Genomic DNA, 21,020 nt, shown 5'->3' on the forward strand with positions numbered 1-21,020 from the left:
TTCAAAATACTGAAAAGTAATTATACACTTTTGTATGAATATAGCTTGTTTCTAATTGAAAATACAAGCAGGATTGCTTTACTTTTGAATGCCTCAGTGAGACAGTACATCCACAGTAAATTATAAATGAATAGGTGCTTTAAAAAAAAAAACTAATCTGGTTTCAGGTTTTGGTTTATGGTTCACTGCAAGTATTCCTCTAATGAAGAAATTGTATTACTAAATGCTAATTATGTATCAGTGTACTGCAACTCAAAAACTATGGAAGTGGTAGTCAAGACTCACTAAATTTGAGACCATGCTATAAAGGGTTAAAGACAAAGACACAGATGGATATTTAAATTACACAGTTCATTTAACGATATGCAGATATTTTGAAATATTTTGTAAACTTCTACAGCTTTTGTTTCTTGCTTGATCGTGGGAGAGATGCTGATCTTTTTTCACACAAACCTATTTCCATCACTGGGTAAACAAAAGTGTGCATGCCACTTTTTAATTTTTTTATTATTATTTCAAAGTCTCCAAGTAAATTGTTGCCAGGCTTAGATCAGGTATTTCTCACTACTTTAAAATAGTGAAAACAATCTACTCTCATGAAAGTCCTGTCATTAGAAATTTAAGAATATTTGAAATTAAGACAGGGCTAGTGGTGTTTTTCTGGTTGTGAGCCAAAAGCATATTCAAGTCCCCTTTAAAATAAATGTATGAGCTCTTGGAGAAGGTTATTTGACTTGTTTATATACTAAGCATTTTCTTATTCTCTTCTGATTTTTTTTTTCTCCAATAATATTCCATATTTGTCATCTTGGAATAATTTTTGAATGTCATACTGCCAGTAACTTCTTTATATTCTTACCCTTCAGAATGGTCTGTTACCATTATAAGGAAGGTGGTTTGTTGCAAACTTATTTCCATAATAAGAATTCATGTGGTATGTTTGTATTTTTATAATACAGAAGTGAGTTTCCTGCAGATAGAGTATTATGCTTTAAAAATGAGGGGTGGACCCAGTGGAGTATTCTTTTTTCTTGCCTAGTTAGAGGTAAATATCTTTTGTAATATGTTATTTTTCTGTACGGGCAGTACAGAACTTGTAGAAGTAGCAAGCAGAACATGACTAATTTTAAAGGACAACTCTTGGACTTTTGGTACCAGAAGTGGCAAGGGAAATGGTTTAGAACTTGGAACTAAATAAATTGCATTTTAAAACATTCAGTGGAGAAAGAAATAATAAGGTAATGTGAATATATGGCTTCAAAGAGTGTCTGAGATAAAAATAGGGTTCACACCTCGTATTGCTTATTAGTTTTGAATTCAGCAGTTGATAGTTTTTAAAGTTAATTTGAGACTTCTCTTACAGCTGACAAGTAGGTTTTATATAAAGGTAAAACCAACTTATCTGCTATACAGTACTATATCAAAATATGGAATTTGTAAAATCCTCTAGTCTAATAATGCTTGAAAGATTTTTTTTCTTACACAGAACTTGTTCCCAATTTCTTATACTGATGCGTACACATTCAGGACAAGTTGTCTTTTCCTTTCTTGTTGGTTTGATCAGCTCTATCTAGACATTCTAGTACAATCCTTGATGTATTCAAGTTGTATTCCTACATGCTACTGTGGAGAGGAACTTTCACTTCTGCTTATTTTCAGGATTTATTTATATAGACCTATCTTAAATTTACTTTAACTGTTCTTTAAAATTCCGTTGAATAAGCCGACTTCCAATCCGTCAAAACACTGAAAGATCTCTCTCGTCTGGAAACTAAGAGAAATTTCTGTAGCTATAATGACCGTCAGGTTTTTAATTGCTAGAGCCAGGTCACTGAAGTGCAATTTTATCGGGTAGTTTTCATTTTACATAAATTTTAACCTGAGGCACATCTAGAAATAGGGGAAGTCGCTTGTTTTCAGTATTTTTGTAACAAGGAGAATAATAGCATATACATTAGCTATTGCGTATTAAATATATTTTTATAGAAGTTACATCTTTTATAAGATTTGTCAGGGCCACAAGAGAACTATTGCAGTCCTCTTTGACTATGTTTGGCCAAAGAACTTCAGGTCACCCTAAGTTTCCGTCTGGAATAAGCACATCAAATAAGTTGGCTGTTTCCTAGAGTGATCATTTGTCTAAATCATTGTGTGCTGTAGCTTTGACTTTTTTCATTAAGATGTTCAGTCTTGGGACTGGAAGACTTGAGGATTTTGAGCACTATATTTAAAATGTAGAGCAGAGTATTAGTTATAAATTCACACTCACGTTCTGCATGTGCATTTTGAAAACAGTATCAAAAATTATTCATTCAAATAAAAGGAATTGCCACTCTGGAGGCTACAAAATATGCTTTCTAAGTTTATCTTGAGTCTGTATTATATGGTAAAGAATTTAAAGCTCAAGCTTTACTATTTTGTACTTAAGAAAGGGAATTACTACTTGGATAAAAGAAAAATTAAAATGCAAAAACTTGTGAAATGTTAAGTCATGTATACAGAAGATCGTCAAAATACTAATGTTTGTAAAAAAATAAAAATAAAAACAAAACAACCACTGCAACCCTCTGATTTTGTATTGCATAAACGATGTTCTTTGAAAACTTTTGATAATGAGAATATTATGCAAGAGAGTATAATTTTGTAAATACTTTTAGCTCTAACTTGGAACTGCAGGATCAGTGTCTGCAATGTTGCGTCTTCAGGCAACATGATACTTGACAGCTGTAGCATCAGTATTGAAATAATCAGTGATTGTGGAAAATAACTCTCCGTGTGTATGTTCAAAGTGCAATAAAGGGTTACATTTTTGTTGTTGACATAAATAGACTTTCTTCAGTGTGGTTATTTTGGTGTTTTAATGTGTTTTAGCTCTAGAAGTGTTACCATCGTTTTCTGTAGGTTCATCTGTGCGCCTATGTACACCTGTCTATACATCCATGGCACGTTTTCCCGGATAGCTTTGTGTCCAACACCGAGTCGGGGCCAGCGGGGCTCTTCCCGCTGTGGGATTTCTGTAAGAGCGCGGCTGTGCCGGCGCGGAGAGCCGGAGGGAGGTTCCGTGGTGGCAGAGACGAGCCGCCGGGTTTTGAAGCGTCGCTCCTTTCCGTGTAGTTAAGCCAAGGGCCTCGGAGCTGCCCTGCTTGCCTCTAAGCTACTTTTTAAGGAGCGTTTCAGTTCTCAAAAACTATTAATGTGACTTTCTTGCTCAGGGAAAAAAGAGGTGGAAACAGCCTCGCCCTGTTGTGTGAAAGATCTCAACCTCTTCTCTTCTGAGCTGGGCCCAAATTTTAAATGGTCAGATGCACTTTCTCAACTACAACTCCCTCAAGAACGGCGGCCGGTGCCGGGGCTCCCGTGGGCTGCCTCCGGGCGGAGACACCGCCTGCCCCCGCGCTGCGGGACCAGGGGAGCGGAGAGCGGCGCCGCCGCCAGCGGGAGGAGGCGTGGCCGGGGACCGCCCGCCGCTGCCCTACGGGCCGCCACGTCGTCCGGCGGCTGCGTACGCGGCGGTGGGCGGGGCGCCGCTCCGCGGCCGGGCTGGAGCGGCACGAAAATGGCGGCCGGTATTCGAGAGAAGCAGACAGGTAAGCGGCTTCTGCGGTCTCCGTGGCGCGGCGCGGCAGCCGCCCTTCCCGGGGCTCGGGCAGGGAGGGAGCAAGCAAGCAAGCAAGCAAGCAAGGTCCGCCTTACGCTGCAGCGCGGGGCTCTTTCCCCCGGCGGGGCTCCAGGGCGGGATGGGGGCGTCTCCGCGCTGCCTCGCCTCCGCCGGGGGATTCGCGCCCTCTCACCCCGCTTGGGTAACCCGGCAACGGGGCGGCGGCCTTCTCCCTCGCTTTCCCCCGGCGGCCGCTGAAGCGGAGCAGCTGGGGCGCCCGGGGGAGCGGAGGTCCGCGGGCCTCTGGCTGCAGCCCCCGCCGAGGGGCCTGGCCCCGCTGTGGGGCACAGGGCCGCGGGTGCGCCCTGCCCGGGAGGCGCCGGCCCCCGGGACGTGGCCGCAGGTGCCACCGAGGTGTGGAAGTCGCCCCCGGGGAGGGGCTTTCGCGGGCCCGCGACGGGAGCGCTGCTTGTCTGCCGCGGCCGTGGGGAGAGGGTTGTGCTCTCCCTCCGTTCCAGCTGCCCGTGGCGAGGATCGGCGGGAAATACCCTTTACTGGTGCAAAAATAAAGCTGCCGTTGTGAGGCTGCTGTTAAGGCAATGTAGGGGCCTGGGAGTGTGTACTGACCCTCAAGAAACGGGGAGTACGAGATTAACAACCAATTATGCAGGACGTTTTCTGTTGGCAAAGGGTTATTCCGCCCCTCCTTACGCATTGCTGCAAGTTCATGACTGACTCTTTCATCTCTGCCTTGGTGCTGCTTTGTGGGGCGTTGAGCCACCCGTTTCAGCATACTCCTAAAGTGTAGAGCATGTTGGTTCCATAGTCCTCTACTTGCCTTGCTTGCTGAAGTAGTTTCTGTCAGTAGTTTGAGTTGTAATCTTGTCACCTTCTCTTTGACAACTGTAGTATCTTTCTGGTGGAATAGAGGATTCTGGGTGCGTTTATTTAACATTAAATGTCTAAAATCATTTACCTGCAAATCTCAGTCCGAGTTTCTGTGTGGACCTTAAATATTTACTTGTATTCTTCATCTTTTTATACCAGAAGTCTCCTTTCTGTAATCTCATTCCTATGGCCGTCTACCATTAATAGTGCTATTTGATGTTCCTTTGCAATCCTTTACTTCTCTTTGCTACGTTTCTGATAAAGCCCACTGTCTTTGAGCCATTATTCCATACAGTTTTATTCTCTTCTAGCGTGCTGCACCTTGTTACTTGATTATTTCAGTCAACCTTTACCACTGAACCCATATTGTCTTCTATTGGGGAAGTCATTTGCAAGGAAGTAGATTGAGCACCTAAAAGATACACAGAAAAAGGAAAAGATTTATTGCCATTTAGTGTTTGTATTACCATGTATGTTCACCATCTGTTGTGACCTTTATGCTGGTTCATAACCAGTCAAAGCATATAATCGTGCATGCACAGTAAAAACCTGATCCTTGCCCCAGAGAGTATTCAGCCTAAACGTAAATGAAATGGTGATATAAATACAAAAAAGGAACCCAGAGACTTGCTGAGTGTTTGTCCTGATCATCACAGGACATCAGTAGTCTGAGTGCTGTCTTCCTTAGTAGAGAGCTTATGCCAAGTTTTAATTTAAATGGTAAACTCTACAAAGCAGCTGCTTCAGACCCAGTAGTACCAAAATACATAACTGTGCAGCTTTATACAAAATTGCTCGTATGGCTGAAACATGTGGAAGGTGTCACTGGCTCCAGGAGCAGTCTGTAATCAGCTTTCAGGATTGCTCCATGGTGTTTAAAAACAAAAAAGGAAAAGAAGAAAAGTGGTGAGCAAGGGGAAGGCTGGATTCCAGAGAGACCCAGCGCTCACTGCTAGTGTGCTTCCTCCCATGGTCAGGCTTCACTGGTGGTAATGCGATTTGAAAAGGCAGTATGCAGGAGGAAGAAGCAGGGACAGAGTGTGAAGAAGAACTTCAGAAACATTGCCTGGGCATGGATGGATGGTGTTAGGTAAAGCAAAGTTCAGCTGGAGTTGAGACTTGCAGGAGATGTCAAGAGCAATGAGAAGAGCTTCTGCTGCAACGTTAGTAGTGAAAATATGAATAAGGAAAATGTTGGATCATTGCTAATGGAGCGAGTCATTTAGTGGTGATGGACACAAATAAGGCTGAGGTACCCAATGCTTTCTTTGCCTCAGCCTTCACCAACAAGTTGTCCCAGGCCTTTGTGTCACTTCGGAGTCAATCATGGAGTGATTATTGGAGGATATATTGGAAGATATTTCTCATTGCATGAAAGAGAAGGCAAGCATGGATTTATGTATGGTAGATCGTGTCTGACCAGCCAGATTGCCTTCCGTGATAAAATGCCTGGATTTGTGGACAGCAGGAGAGCAGAGTACGTCATTTACCTTGACTTCAGCAAGGCTTTTGACACTGTATTCTTATATCCAAGTTAGTATGTTGTAGGTTGGAGGGATGGACAACTAGATAAGTAAAAAATAATTGGATGATCAGGCCCAAAGGGTTGTGATTAATCAGACATACTGTGCCTGGAGGCTGCTAACAACTGGAGCACCACATGGGTCTATCCTGTGACCTGTCCTGTTTAAAATCTCTGTCAGTGACCTGGAGGATGTGTCAAGTGCACTCATTAAGTGTGCAGGTGAGAGCAGTTAATGTACAGCAGGATGACCATGAGCCAGCAATGTGCCCTTGTGGCCAAGAAGGCCAATGGCATCCTGGGCTGTATTAGAAGGGGTGTGGTTAGTAGGTCAAGAGAGATTCTCCTCCCCCTCTACTCTGCCCTGGTGAGGCCGCATCTGGAATATTGTGTCCAGTTCTGGGCCCCTCAGTTCAAGAAGGACAAAGAACTGCTTGAGAGAGTCCAGCGCAGGGCCACAAAGATGATGAAGGGAGTGGAGCATCTCCCTTATGAGGAAAGGCTGAGGGAGCTGGGTCTCAGCTTGGAGAAGAGGAGACTGAGGGGGGACCTCATTAATGTTTATAAATATGTAAAGGGTGACTGTCATGAGGATGGAGCCAGGCTCTTCTCAGTGACATCCAATGATAGGACAAGGGGAAGTGGATATAAGCTGGAACATAGGAGGTTTCGCTTAAACATGAGGAAGGAAGAACTTCTTCCCAGTAAGGGTAACAGAACACTGAAACAGGCTGCCCAGAGAGGTTGTGGAGTCTCCTTCTCTGGAGATGTTCAAAACCTGTCTGGACATGTTCTTGTGTGATCTGATCTAGGTGGTCCTGCTCTGGCAGGGGGATTGGACTAGATGATCCTTTGAGGTCCCTTCCAATCCCTAACTCTCTGTGATTCTGTGATACTTGAGGGCAGAGCTGCCACTCAGAGCAACCTAGATGGGCAAGAGGAATGGACCAACAGGGACCTTATAAACAACAACAAATATAAATTCCTGCACCTGGAAAGGAAGAACCCCTTGCAACGTTCAGGTGACAGTGCAGGTGACTGGGAGGCTGAAGAGCAGCTCTGCCAAAAAGGCCCGTGAGGGCTGTCAGTGGACAGTGAGCTGAACATCAGCCCACAGCGTGCCCCTGCCTAGCAGCATCCTGAGCTATGTTCACAGGAGCGCAGCCAGCAGATCACGGTGGGTGATTATCCTCCCTGTGCTCAGTCCCAGCAGACCACATCTGGATACCACGTCTAGTTTGTGGCTACCAGTACAGGAAGGGTGTTTGTCAGTTGAAGGGAGTTCAGCAGAGGACTTCCAAGACGTTCAGGGACTGGAGCACTTGCCCAGGCAGGTGAGGCTCCAGGGCTGGGGCTTGTTCACCCTGGAGAAAAGGCAGCTTCAGCAGCGGGGACTGACAGCAGCTTCCCCTTACCTCTGGGGAGGGCATTGAGAAGATGGAGCCAGGCTCCATGGGATGGTTTATGGCAGACCCGTGAGGAATGGCAGGCATAAATTGAAATGAGATGTTCAACCTGAATATAAGGAAAAGCTTTTCACTACAAGGACAGTCAGCACCACAGGTTGCGCAGGGTGGTTGTGTCATCTCCATCCCTGGAGGTTTTCAAGACTTGACTGGATAAATCCCTGAGCAGCCTGGCCTGGCCTCCCGTCTGACTCTGCTTGAGCAGGAGGTTGGACTGGAGATCTCCTGAGGCCCTCTCCAGCCTGAGCTGTTCTGTGGTACTCTAAATCCCAGGGGAACTGCACTGAGTAGGCTCACAAGCCTCATTCAGCCGAAGAGCTAGAAGTTAACTGTTTCTGCTGCTCTCCATTTATGAGCAAAGTGATGTATGTTTCCCTGATTTCTGAAAGTTTTTCCTCTTTGCAGAGCTTTGTGATGATTTTGTTCATGAGTTTGAAGAGAATAGCCACTAACATATTGATGCAAATAGTCTTTTGCTCCTAGTCAAAGATGGGAGATCAGCACATACTGTATTGTTTAATCAGAGAAATGAGGAACGGCTCCTTACTTAGTGGATTCGTAAGTTAGAGGCAGACGAAGGCATCTGCTTTGGTTTCTCTGTTGAATGGGAAGTTAAATGAAAGCTCATTCCTGTTTCAGAGAGTTTTCCTGCTGCAAATTAGAGGTATTTTTCTAACCCTCAAAGCAGCAATTTCTTCCTATGAGTTCTCAAAATATTTTAAAGTGCATATCAGCTTTAGTCAGGTGAAAAGGTATTTTTTTGCTTGTGTGTATACTTTTATTCCTGAGGGGTAGGAAGAGCAGATCAGGGGAATAAAGCAAACTAGTTCCTACTGTAGAGAATGCAGCTTGAGGAAGATACAGGAATTATTTTTAAGGCAAACTGTGACAGAATATAGCCCATATGACTAAGGAAGGAGCTTCTTTCTTCATGTTTTGGGGTTTGCTTCTGTTCCTTTTGCGGTGTCTTCCAGAGCCCACAAATTCTAGCTGATGTGTGCCACTTCTCAGTTAAAGCTGCATACAAATAATGAAAATGTGACTTGTTGCATTTATATTTTAGGATGGTTCTCCTGTCAAATGAAATGTATTAAAATCCTGGTAGTATGTTTAATCTCTGTTGTTGAAGTGTAAAAAGAGTAAAGCATTTTGCTGCTTTATTTTCCAGTGGCTTTGAAACGTATGCTGAACTTCAATGTTCCTCCTGTTAAAAACAGCACAGGAGAACCAGTATGGAAGGTAAGAACTATTTGGACAGGAATAGGAGGATCTTATAGTGTTCAAAAAAGTTCAGATTTTCAAACTTTAACTAACTCGAGTATCTTTGCTATGTTCTTAAGTTGTATAAAATAATTTTTTCTGTGTGTTATGAATATATAGAATTGAGTATCAAGATTGCTGAGAAAAGTACATGTTTGAGATATTGCCTGCTTGAAGGCCCAATGACTGATTCTTTAGTATTTTAATGAGCAACTGAGGAGGATATTTTTGAAATATACTTAGGTTTCATTGATACCTTTTGGCAGAAACTTAGATGATACCTTACAGGTGAATTCACAGAGTCAGAAAGAAGCCCATAGAAAGGGAAGAACTATTGATAGCCTTAAATTTAGGACAAGCTGAGCTCAAGATACCTTTATTAGCTTTAAAAAGGAAGTAATTTGTGAGAAGTTTTTGCTACTCCAAAGCATATGTTCTGTCATTTCATCCATGTCTTTTTTTTGCTATTTCCTTTTTTCCTCTCTGCTTCTCCTCTTATTTACTCACAAATTCAGTCAGAGAAATTCTGTGTTTACAACAACTTTCTGACAGCAGATTCCTGTTTGACTGACACTTTTCAGCAGATGGAAGTGATGAATTTATTTCCCTTTATCATTGAGTTTCTTTTCACTTTTTTTTTTTTTAATTGTGTTAGTAAGCACGAATGGAAGTCCATGACAAGTTAATGATGTAATATAAATTGATAAATGTTTGGCACTTTTTAGGTTAGGACAGTAATTCCTTAAAACTGAATTCCTGTATCCACTGTGTCGTACATTCTACTGAATCTGCTTTTTACACCACTTTGTAAAAAGATGTGTATCTATTCCAGGTTCTCATTTATGACAGATTTGGCCAAGATATAATCTCGCCTTTGTTGTCAGTGAAAGAGCTGAGAGATATGGGCATCACTTTGCATCTGTAAGTAAAAAGATCAGGATTTGTTTTTTTTCTAAAATAGCTTTATTTACTATTCACTCAATCTCACAAACAAAACATTGAAAATCATTTGATGAGTAACTACTAAGATTATACCCTGACTTGTTTCTAAAATCAGGTGTTATTACTCAGAACCAGGGAGTGGAAATGTCATTCCAAACACTGTTTAGCAGGATTTCTTACTAAGTAGAGGAGACCCCTGCTCAAAAATAAGAATTATCTAATAGGCATTTTGGGAAATCTGCCTGTACAATTCCCTCTGTATGCATATATCTTAAAATTATTTTGTCACAAAGTGTTTCATGGGACTGTGCATCTTCTCTACTTGTCTTTTTGCATATAGACTTTAATTGTCTCTTGTCAAAGATGTGGAATCTTTAAGCATTATTTTAAGAGATTTCTCATTTCTCTTTGTCTAGATTATGTTTATTTAGTTCATTGTCATTCCTTAGCTGTGGTAACAGTCATGGAGGACCTTTGAACGTACATTAATTTTTTTTTAAAAAGTTTATTAATTTTTACAAATTGAAGGCTAGAAATGAAAACACAGTTTAACATGTTGACATATCAGCAGAAGTGTGAGAGAAACATGTAAGCACCTTGCCTGTCTTTGCTTTAATGAGCAGGAAAGGCAAGTTCAATAGTATGAGATATGCAGGTCTTTTATTATCATGTCAGCAATTAATAATTGGTATATGAACTTCATGGATGCAGTATTTTACCTTCCTCTGAATGGATGAATCTGTTTTTGAAGATTTGCAAAGCCTTTTCTCAAGCTTTGAATAAACTTCAGAGACCTCTGTTAATATATTCAGCCAAAAATTATACCAATGCAATTTTGCTATTTTTCATGTTTTGTTCGTGCTAAAATCTAGCTAAATATAAGGGGAAATTGTAGGAACTTGTGTCTGTATAAGTAAATAATTTATTTAACATTTATCATTTTACACAAATCAGAGGAGGAACACATTAGAGATATATTCTTTCTTCCTTTCAGACTTTTGCATTCAGATCGGGATGCTATTCCAGATGTTCCAGCTGTTTACTTTGTAATGCCAACAGAAGAAAATATTGACAGAATGTGCCAGGTAACTTGCATACTTAATGTTTCAAATGAGTATAAAAAACAGAAGTAGAGTGTGTGAAGTAATCCTGTGCCCACTGGAGTGTGACCGTTCTGTATCTGGTTCTTGTTGAGTGTCTGAACACCTTTGCTTGCATTTTTTATATATTAGCACATACTTGTCATAAAAATATTCCCCAGAATTTTTACATGCAAAATTTCAATTTCCCAGAAAGTAGAAGGGTAAATGTGTCTTCGGTGTTCCAGAGAGAGAGTTTAGGGAGTGAAAAGACAAGAGGCAGTGGGAATTGTCGTGGTTTTTGGACTGAGGGTCGAGACAAGAACCGAGCGGGAGCACCCACCAACCATGGTCTCGGGCAAAACATGACTCAGGCTTTCTTCATAAAAACAAAACAATTTATTAACAGTTACTTAACAGGAGACAAGGGAACGAAACCGGTTACTTGAGAGGAGAAAAGAGAAAACAAGGCCCGATCTTAAAACAACACCTCCCCACCCCCTATTTTCCTTTCGTTCCTGGCTCTGCCTTCCCCCCAGCGGCACAGGGAGACAGGGAATGGGGGAGTACAGGTCAGTTCATCCATGTTGTTCACTGCCGCTCCTTTCTTAAAGGAGGAGGAGTCTTTACACCATTTTTCCCTTGCTTCGGTGGATCCCCTACTCACAAAGAAAAAGTCCCCAAACTTTTCCAAAGTAAGTCCTGCCCGCAGGATTGCAATCCTTCCCCATGGATCGCACCAGTTTGGGCTTTACCAGTCTCGGCCTCTTAGGGAGCTGCTGCCACTCGCGTCGGCGTGGGTCGTCCCACGGTCTCCAGATGCCTCCACGACCTCGTCGTGCATTCCATGCCCCATTATCAACAGTACCTGGTCGCGCATCCCCTGCTCCACGACCTCTCCTGGGCTCAGGCATCTCCTTCCCGACGTGGGTTTCTCCACGGGCCACGAGTGGGTCGCTGCTCCGCCGAGTACACCCTGGCTGCAGGGGGGCCGCCTGCCATCTCACACCGATTTGCAAGGGAAGCCTCAGCTCCAGTACACCTCCTCCTGCTCCATCTTTGCTGACCCGGTCGTTGTGGTTGTCTTCTCTTAGATATTAATCCTCTCTGGGGGAGCTCGGCCCGGCGGGCACCCCGGGAGCGGGGCGCTTACCGAGTCCCCCATGCGGCTCCCCCGGCGCCATCTTGAGCACATGGCGCCGGCCCGGGCCCGAGCGGCCGCTCGGCCGGGAGCCGGGAGCGAGGGCAGCGCCCTCCTGCTCTCTCCTCGCTCCTGAGCAAAGAGCCCTTTCCCGCCCCTTTGTCTCAACTTAAATAGGGCAATTCGCAGAGGCGCCAATTTGGCTCAACCTCCCCCGGGGGGGGATGGGACTCAGATCTGGTGGCACAGGGAGCAAATCCCCTCCCCTGCCACCAGAACACCCCCACACACATCAAACTATCACAGGCATGAATCAAAATATGGGCAATTCCATTTAAACATAAGAAAAAGCTATTTTAATGAGGGTGACTGAATGCTGGAACAGGTTGCCTGGAGAGTTTGTGGAGTCTCCATCCTTGGAGGTGTTTAAAACTCAGCTGGACACAATCCTGAGCCACCTGCTCTGTTTGACTCTGTCTTGAGTGGCAGGAGTTGGACTAAGCTAACCTGAATTTCTTGTGTTCTCTGGGAGGAATTAATGGGAGGTTGACATCTTCACCAGAGGAAGGAAGAAGAGCAAGGGGTTCTTTTGGTCAGTGGTAAGGTGTAGAGTAGTAGTTGCTATCTGGTTGCTTAAATTACGTTTCCTGGTTTTCACAGTTCTGAGTTAGGTTAGTTATATCTAGTTATGTAGTCGAAACACCATGTACAGGGCTGTATGAACAGGCAGCTAAGCACTTCTGAAAATTTAGTTTAACTGTGGATAATTGGAACATCACATAGTAAAAGTAAGAATGTTTTTTGATTAGTGAGAAATATCTTAGTACTTATTCAGGACAAAGGTTGTGGTTTTCCTTCCTTTTAGGACCTTCGAAACCAGCTTTATGAATCTTATTATTTAAACTTTATTTCTGCCATTTCAAGAAGTAAACTGGAAGATATTGCAAATGCTGCCATAGGTGCTAATGCAGTAACCCAAGTCGCTAAGGTAAGAAAGTCCCCCAGTCTCTAATGTTAAAGATACTACTGCCACAGGTGGTACTGCATTCTTACGTGGCCGCTTCAGTGCTATACACAGCTTTTCTGACTGAATCATGAACAAAACAAATGTTTAGCTAGATTCAATGTCAGGCATAGATTTAGTAGAGGGGGGAAAATAGAGAATCTACAGTCATCTCAGTGATGCAACCTAGTATGGTACTTCAGCTTAGTCAGAAGTCTAAGTGCTGCAAGACCTTTGTGCTAAATGATAAGAGGGGAAATACAGTGGTTTTAGAGTGTTTCTGATCTCATCAGCTCGATGAGTACATCCAGTGCATATAAAAAGGAGTGGGGGTTTTCACTCCTAAATACAGGAAAAGTGCAGTATGACTGCTGTTGTCATTCTGAATAGGCAGTGTAGAGCTGGGAGTTTCGTACATACACAGTTATTCAGCACACTCCTATACTTTTATGATTTAAAGGCAGGTGTTAGGTATGCACCCTCTTATTTTTGTTGAATGCCTGTACCAAAACCTGCAAATTATTAACTAACTTTTTTTCCTATGTGCTTAAATACAGTAACTTTTTCTCGCTCCTGTTAGGGAGTGCTGCTGGCATGAGAGAAAGAAACTGTTGTGAAATTAAATGAAAGCTACTAGTATTGTTTAAGCCTTAGATCTTCAGCGGGAAGGTCTTCACTGCTAACTATCTTAAATGTGTTTTTCTGTTGTGGTATCTCATTAACGGTTTATGCTATAGAGAGGTTTATTGTTTTTCCTGATTGTAGAGGTACATTACAGAAAAGTTAGAATTCATGAGCTAAAGTCTCTCATTGTGTAGGTATTGCCCTCTTTCCTCTCTCCTGCCTGAGAGCTCAGCACTGTGTATGTTGCAGTCCTTCATGTTAATAACAAATAAACCTATAATGTTATAATGTCCTTCCTATGTGTTTTTTCAGTGATGATTGGTTACTAAAAATTTGTCCACAGAAATACTTGAAGTTATACTGTTTCCTTTTAGTACTTTTCAGATTCTTTAATGTTCTGTGTTATCATTCAATCTTTCACAGGCTTTTTAATTCATACATTATGTCTTGTGTTTCTTTCTTTTAATACGTAGTTCTGTAAAAGGTTCAAAAAGAAGTAGCAATAAATCACAGATAGGGTTTTTTTATGCTTCACTCTGGACTGTTGTGACCATTATTCCTTAATTTCTAGGTGTTTGATCAATATCTTAACTTTATTACTTTAGAAGATGACATGTTCGTATTGTGTAACCAAAACAAAGAACTTGTTTCATATCGTGGTAAGTAAAATTTGTACAAAAATTATATGGGAATGTCTAAAGTTGAAATTTTCTTTTGAAGTTGTAGCTAATACCAAGCAATGATTTTATTTTGCTTTGATCTGCTCAGAATTCGGGATAATCTATTAGCTGTGTAGTTTAAAGCCATGAAGGAAGCAGTTCTTCGATGTTAATTTCAGCATCTTTACTACATGGCTGTTGTAATATCGAAAAATAATCATGTATTTTAAAATAACAAATTTAGAAAAACAAAACTGCAGTATAGACATATGGATATTAGGGCTTTTTATACATGGCATAATATAGGAAAAATTTCATATTTTTTACACATGTAGATAGACACTATGGGTGGCTGCCATGTTTAGGCACCACTATTTAGTCATAATCTCTTCTGTGGTTCTTAAGGAATTAAGTATTTTGTTTCTGTGTGAATGGTCATTTGGAAAGTTACTGTAAGGAATGCAAAGCAAGAAAGATGACTTTAGCTAATAGAGTTTCTTGTATCTTCTAAACAGTGACCAGCTGGTACCTGCATTTCTTATTCAGGACATGAAAACATGTAGGGATGTGCAAGCAGAGGTCGTTAGGATCTGGGGCTGGAGTAGCACAAGGAAAAATCTGGGAAAGGGCTGCTAGAAAATAAGCAATGCTGATTGCTTCTGCAAGCATGTGAGCTAAGCACATCAGCTTCTTTGTAAAGTCTCAGAGTTACAACTGAAGTCAGCCTTATGGAACTCTTTTTTTTTTTTTTTTTCCACCTTGAGACTTCTTTTGGACCTGTTTTGGAACCTAGCAGGAAGACGAAGTGGCTGCCTTAGGTCAGTTACCTCTACAGCTGTAGCGCTACAGCAGTTCAAGTCAAGATATATACTAGTTGTTGTAATTGTCCACATGGTTTTCATCCCTCCTTTGATCTGATTTTTGTGCTCCCCTGACCCATTCAATATGCTAAATCAGTAGAGAACTCTCACTCTACCTCTCCTGCTCCTCTTACTCAAATGGCTAGCTCTTACAGGGCAGGTTGTTGTGCTGCTACTGCTGTAGTTTCCCTCATCTTCTCCTGCTTTTACATCAGAACCAGTAATTTTGGAGCTGTAGAGTGTTTGTTCAGTTGACTCATTCCGTAGAAAATACCAGTTCATTTGTGTGAACTACAAATCCAGTGCAAGGGAAGCAGCAGCAGTGTGTAAGTCAGAGGCAAGATAGCCCTTTTTTAGGAGCAGCTCCTCATTGCTTTAGTGTAGTCACAGTGTCTACACACAGTGTCACACAGTTCACTCCAGATATATTTGTATGCACAGAATGCTCACTAGTGACCAGGTAGAGATGAGGAGTCTGTATGCCTAAGATTTAGCAGTGAGATTTTTCTCCTCTCTTGCCCAATTTCCAAAGTCGGTACCTTTCTTTAAAACTGAATCCATAATACTGAGTTCTGTCTCACAATGGAGATTGATTCCATTGTCAGAAGGGTGGTTTTGTTTGAAAGGCAGACTGTTTTTACTAAAACCTGCTGTAAAGAGTTTTAGTAATAATTGTTTCGTGATGTGGTTTTGTGTATGCGAAGATACTTGTCCAGCTCTCATGGGATTCCTGCTAGCTAGCAAAGAATTAGAATTAAAATGACTGAAAATGTTTTGCACCTGTCAGTTTCTATGTGGTTTGTTTTCCTCTCTTGAGCCACTGAAATTTGCCACAACACGTGGTTTCACACTATGTTTAAACCAATCTAGGCGTGGGCTGATTCCAAAAGGCAATCGAACAGCAATCTAATTTCCCATAAAGAGTGGTTAGTTTTCCGTTGGAGCACTGAGCCGATCCATCTTGCTGTGCGAGTTCTAGATCTGACACAGGCAGGCAGTAGGAGTGCAGGGGCGAAGGAAGTGGTGGTCTTTTTTGCCTTTGGAGAGTAATCCGAGCAGGAAACTGCCAGTTTGTATATGTTTTTGTAATCTACATAAATCAGTGTAAATCTGACGGTGATGAAAGACGGCTGCTGTTCCTACACATAACTGAATGGGTGAACTGAAAACAAATACAACAAAAAAGCTGAGTTTTCAGTTGCCTAATTTCATGGCAGTATGACTACATTTACAGAGAGGTAATGTCAGGACAAACAAGGATGATAACATTCTTCAGTTATATAAAAGGCTTTCACAGACAGAAAGGAGATAATGTATTGTCTCTGTAAAGGAGATAATGTATTGTCTCTGTCTGTGTGGTAATGCACAAGAACTGATGAGCTTCAATTGCAACAAGAAAGTTTCTGGTCAGATATTAGGAGTGCTTTCTAACATTAAAGATAGTGAAATATTAGAATAGATTACCTATAAACATTATGGCATTTTCATGACTAGGAGGCTTTGGGAATTCGTTTAGACACAGAAATAACATAGGTTTAACTCATCGTTGGGCGAGAGGACTGACTAGATAGCCCCTTAGGCTCCTTCTGGTTCTGTTTTTCTGTGACTGTAGAAGGAAGATTAAATGGGTGGTATTGGTATAAAGTTAATGTTCCTGGCATCCTGTCTGATGGTATTTGAATGCTTCTTTACCAGATTTGGATAAATTTTGTAACACAACAAAAAAAATAGAGGAGACTTAAGCTTATTTTTCTGTGATAGATGCCTCCCTAATAAGCTCATTACAGTGGGGAGGGAGGAATATAAAGAAAACATGTTAGAACATTTTACTGGAAGATTGTTAATGGAGTTTCTCAAAGGTTGACCTAAGGAGCAGTAATATTGAATATTTATGTTGATTGCTGTGGTACAAAAAACCCACAAACTATGCTCATAAAATGTGCATGTTACAGAAAATTAGAAGGCACTGACAGTATGCAGATTACTGGAATATCATAAATGAGGACCTGAAACATAATAATAGGGAGGGAATTAAATTTTTAAATTGAAAACAGCAAGGGAGTAAAAATAAGACTATTTCCTTCCTGTAAACTGGGAGATAACCATAAGTTGGAGATAACTACAGAATGATAGCCCCAGTTAATTTCAAAGCTTTGTCATTACAGAAAAATACAGATATTGGGAACAAGCTGCCTTTCTTGGTGCTGCTATTTCAGAAACTTGGAACTCAGAATAAAACAAATGCTGAAGGGGGAAGCTTCTATTGCTGCTGTCATCCTAGCAGCCTAGTAAAAAGTTTGACTTACTAAGTACAGCTGCGGATAGAAATTGCTAATATAATCCATCTCTCTAAAGTTCTTAGAAGTCAAAAGCTGGGATAAAAAAAGCACCTTTAAAGTTAGAGAATGATTATGACTGGCCATGCTTAAATTTGGGATGGAAGGCTTATTAATCTTCAGAGCTTTGAAGTTTGTTTTCGAAGAAAGCCTGTAAGACAGGTAATTGTGTGAGAAATTTCTGAAGGTAAAATAAAACAAAGGAGAGTGGGATTTATGGCATGAGTCGTGAGGTAGTACTTGACTTGAGACCTGTGATAAGATTAGGCTTGATGTTTCCTGTTGGCTATTTTACTCTTTTCAGTGTTAATTATTTAATAGAAGTGTTGCTGCATGTCTCTTGTTCTGATGTAAATATGTGAGGGGAGTCTTTGTATCTGTAGTGTGAAATGTTTTAGAACTTGGGGATTATCCCTAACTAGAGTCTGTCAGTAAATTTATTAAAAAAAAAAATTAAAAAAAAGGAAAAAAGAAAAGGAGTCTCTATGACAAGAGGTGAGATTTAGAATCTTTAAAGATAGATAACTGCATACCGTAATTCTCTTAATGTAGCAAAGGTAATTATTGAGTATTTTATATATGAAAAATTGTTTCCAAGTGGATGGCCATTTCTATTCCGTAACGTGATTGTCTAGGAGGTTTGTAATAATGCAATGCTAACAGAATCCAGAAGTTACAGTATGCATTGTCAGAGATAATTGGAAAAGATTGTGTAGTGTTTGACCTTTTATAGTAAGCAATAATTAAGTTCTCTCAATTTTTTTTCTCGAAAAAAAGGGGAAAAAACTATTGGATGTGCTAAGAGGGGCATTTCACTATTTGATCTTCTGCAGCAAAAGCTGTTAGCTATTAACAGCCTTTAGTTAAGTAAAAGATCACTTTCTTAGTATGAAAGTGAGATAAACTTCTTTAATCCTATTCTTAACTCTTTTCCACGCTGCTTTAGCCATTAACCGACCAGATATCACCGACACAGAAATGGAAACGATAATGGACACTATTGTTGATAGTCTCTTCTGTTTTTTTGTTACACTTGGTAAGTTTTCAAATTCTAGCGTATTTTCCATATATTTTCTTTTTAGAAAAGATCCATATTCAATGAGACACTTAAAAGTTTAGTGATTTCATATGGCAAACTAAAGGCAGAATTAGATCTGTGACAGAAATCTTAATGGTTCGCAGAGCGAGTTAATGATCTTACTCAAATTGTTGTACATCACTGCAAAAGACAATAAAGGCTGTCCTGTATGGGAACGGAGTCTGAGACTTCTGTATCAATGGGGTAAGAATACTGAAACGCAAAGGTTTGGATTCACTGTTTTTAAAATCCTAGTTTGCAATGAAGATCAATAGTGTTTTGAGTTTGGAGCTCTCAAGGGAAAAAAATCCGTCACACAAACCCTGCACAGATCTAACTGAAATAACTCAAGAAACAGGAAGATATATTAAATTTACTTATTTTATTGTGAGATTTCTTGATGCTTAGTTCATACATTTTTCATAGTGATGACATTTAATCTAAGTTCTCACTGAAACCAGTCAGTCTGAGGTAGCATTCCTACAAGGATCGTTATGGGGCACTCTGAGAGAGATTCCCTTGGACTTACTGAGTTCTTTCAAGTGTTAGCATGATACAAATCAAATCTCTTTTACTCAGTCACTTAAATTCTTAGTACTACAGTATTGGAATTTTCATATTTATATAGATAAGTGAGAAACAGTAGCTAAAGATTTTGAAACCTGGAAGCCGATGGAAAGTGTGCTTTTGAAAATAACATGAACCTGCAGTGAGTTGTAACTGATATATTGTGATGGTGCTGATGGAGGTGTAGTACTTATTGTTTTCAAAGGACTTCTAACCTTTTGAAACTAAGTTCTAATGCTTCTGTATGAGATAGTTTGTCCCCTCCACAGTACATTAGTTATCTTTCTAGTGTACGCTGTACTTCTCAAATTCCTGTAAGAAGTACTCACTTTTGTAAAACTATATTTAATATTTATAGTATTTTTTGTTTCATAAAGACTGCACGAGACAAATTTAATAGAAGTTTGTATTCTCCACTTTAAAAATTTTGTCTCAGAATGTTACTGAAATTTGTTTTATGAAAAGCACACTAACTTATAATCTGAAAATAATAATGCAAGTAGAAGTCAATATATCTTTTATTAGGAGCTATTCCTATAATCAGATGCTCAAGAGGAACTGCAGCTGAAATGGTGGCAGTGGTAAGAAACTATTTTCTAAACAAGTATCATTGTTTTAAAACTCTCCTAACAGCTCGTTTACGTTTCTCAATAGTAGGCAGAGTTCTAGTGTCATTGTATCCTTTTCCTTATGAAGGAAATAACACTGGAAAGGAGATATACCAGTTTTCCTTTCTGATTTTCGGTTTCATGGAACTTATCTGTAGAAACTGTAATATTGTGAAATCAGCTGATGAGAAACTTGGACATGAATAGTCATTCCTAATCTAGAATTTATCAAGATTTTCTGACAGACATGATAATTACAATCATTAAGCTGTATCTACACAGTTTAAAAAGTGGCTCTCTGGCCTGGGTTTTTCTGTGTGTTTTAGTAAGAAATTTTTATCTGTCTTACTGGGAAACCCCTTAAGTACAAGACATTTTTACTATGTCAAACTAAAATGACATTGAACTTTATCATCATGTAGGGATGAAAATACCAAACTAAATCACAGTTAAAAATCTCTACAGCACTTGTCTTCATTAGGAGTCACTATGCTTCATTTCTTCCGTCTTCCTCACATCTTTCTTTGTCAGTGAAGCCTTAGTACTGGATAAACCTAAGCATTCAGTGTGCATGCATTCATATTGAGGATAGTCTCATTTTTGTGAAACACTTAGTGTGACAGTGTCTGACAGCCCAATCTGCTGCTTCTGCTGTGGTTCCCTCTTGGTGTCTCCTAGTGGTATTTTCTGTTTGCATGTTAAGGGAGAGGGTGCTAATTGCCTTGGAGGACATTAGTGGACATAAAGGAATCATCTTCTGTGTAGTACTGGATATAGATATAAATGCTGGAGGGAGAAAATGAAAGGGAGAGATTTCTTTCTTTCCTGTGTGCAGTGGACCTAGACTTCAGAAGCTAAGACATTTATAACCTACAAAAACAGTACAATAAATCTTTAAATGTTAATCATACGAAGAGGCTAGGAAACCATTGGTTTGTTAAAAGCTGTTTTTTCTCCCCTCAGAAATTAGATAAGAAGCTCAGAGAGAATCTAAGAGATGCCAGAAACAGTCTTTTTACAGGTGACACGCTTGGAGCTGGACAGTTCAGGTATGGTGTTATTAATAACAATGTCTTTTTATTTTTGATATTTCAGTTGTCTGAAATATCTCATTAGGATCAGTCACCACGTCCTGAAAACTGTGTTTACATGAATTTGGTTCGAATTCTATATTAAAAGAATTTATACACTTTTAAGGGAGTTTTCCAATCTCTTAGTGTAACCGGTTTGGAAACTTGTATCACTAATAAGTGTGCAGTTATAGACAAAATAGACAAAAATAGACAAATAAATAGACAAAAGCTATTTAACGAACAATTTTTATCTGTCTTACTGGGAAACCCCTTAAGTACAAGACATTTTGTTCAACTTCTAAACCTAGCAAGAACC

General features: G+C 40.4%; 1 protein-coding gene across 3 annotated transcripts in view; it reads left to right on the top strand.

Moving 5' to 3' along the window:
• The first annotated feature begins 3,533 nt into the window (after positions 1-3,533).
• Positions 3,534-21,020, top strand: part of SCFD1 (sec1 family domain containing 1) — a 55,067-nt gene continuing 37,580 nt past the window's right edge. The window contains exons 1-9 of one of the 3 annotated variants that reach the window (XM_086612993.1): positions 3,534-3,587; positions 8,643-8,713; positions 9,567-9,655; positions 10,671-10,761; positions 12,762-12,884; positions 14,095-14,182; positions 18,325-18,414; positions 19,549-19,604; positions 20,595-20,680. In XM_086612993.1, coding sequence (XP_086469119.1) covers positions 3,557-3,587; positions 8,643-8,713; positions 9,567-9,655; positions 10,671-10,761; positions 12,762-12,884; positions 14,095-14,182; positions 18,325-18,414; positions 19,549-19,604; positions 20,595-20,680 — 725 coding nt within the window. In that variant the 5' untranslated portion in view covers positions 3,534-3,556. Of the gene's footprint in view, positions 3,588-8,642; positions 8,714-9,566; positions 9,656-10,670; positions 10,762-12,761; positions 12,885-14,094; positions 14,183-14,965; positions 15,001-18,324; positions 18,415-19,548; positions 19,605-20,594; positions 20,681-21,020 lie in introns of those variants that run through there. The other 2 variants (XM_086612994.1, XM_086612995.1) reach the window with 2 other exon arrangements.

Source organism: Tauraco erythrolophus, chromosome 6 (assembly GCF_009769465.1).
Source record: "Tauraco erythrolophus isolate bTauEry1 chromosome 6, bTauEry1.pri, whole genome shotgun sequence".
NCBI classification, from domain to species: Eukaryota; Metazoa; Chordata; class Aves; order Musophagiformes; family Musophagidae; genus Tauraco; species Tauraco erythrolophus.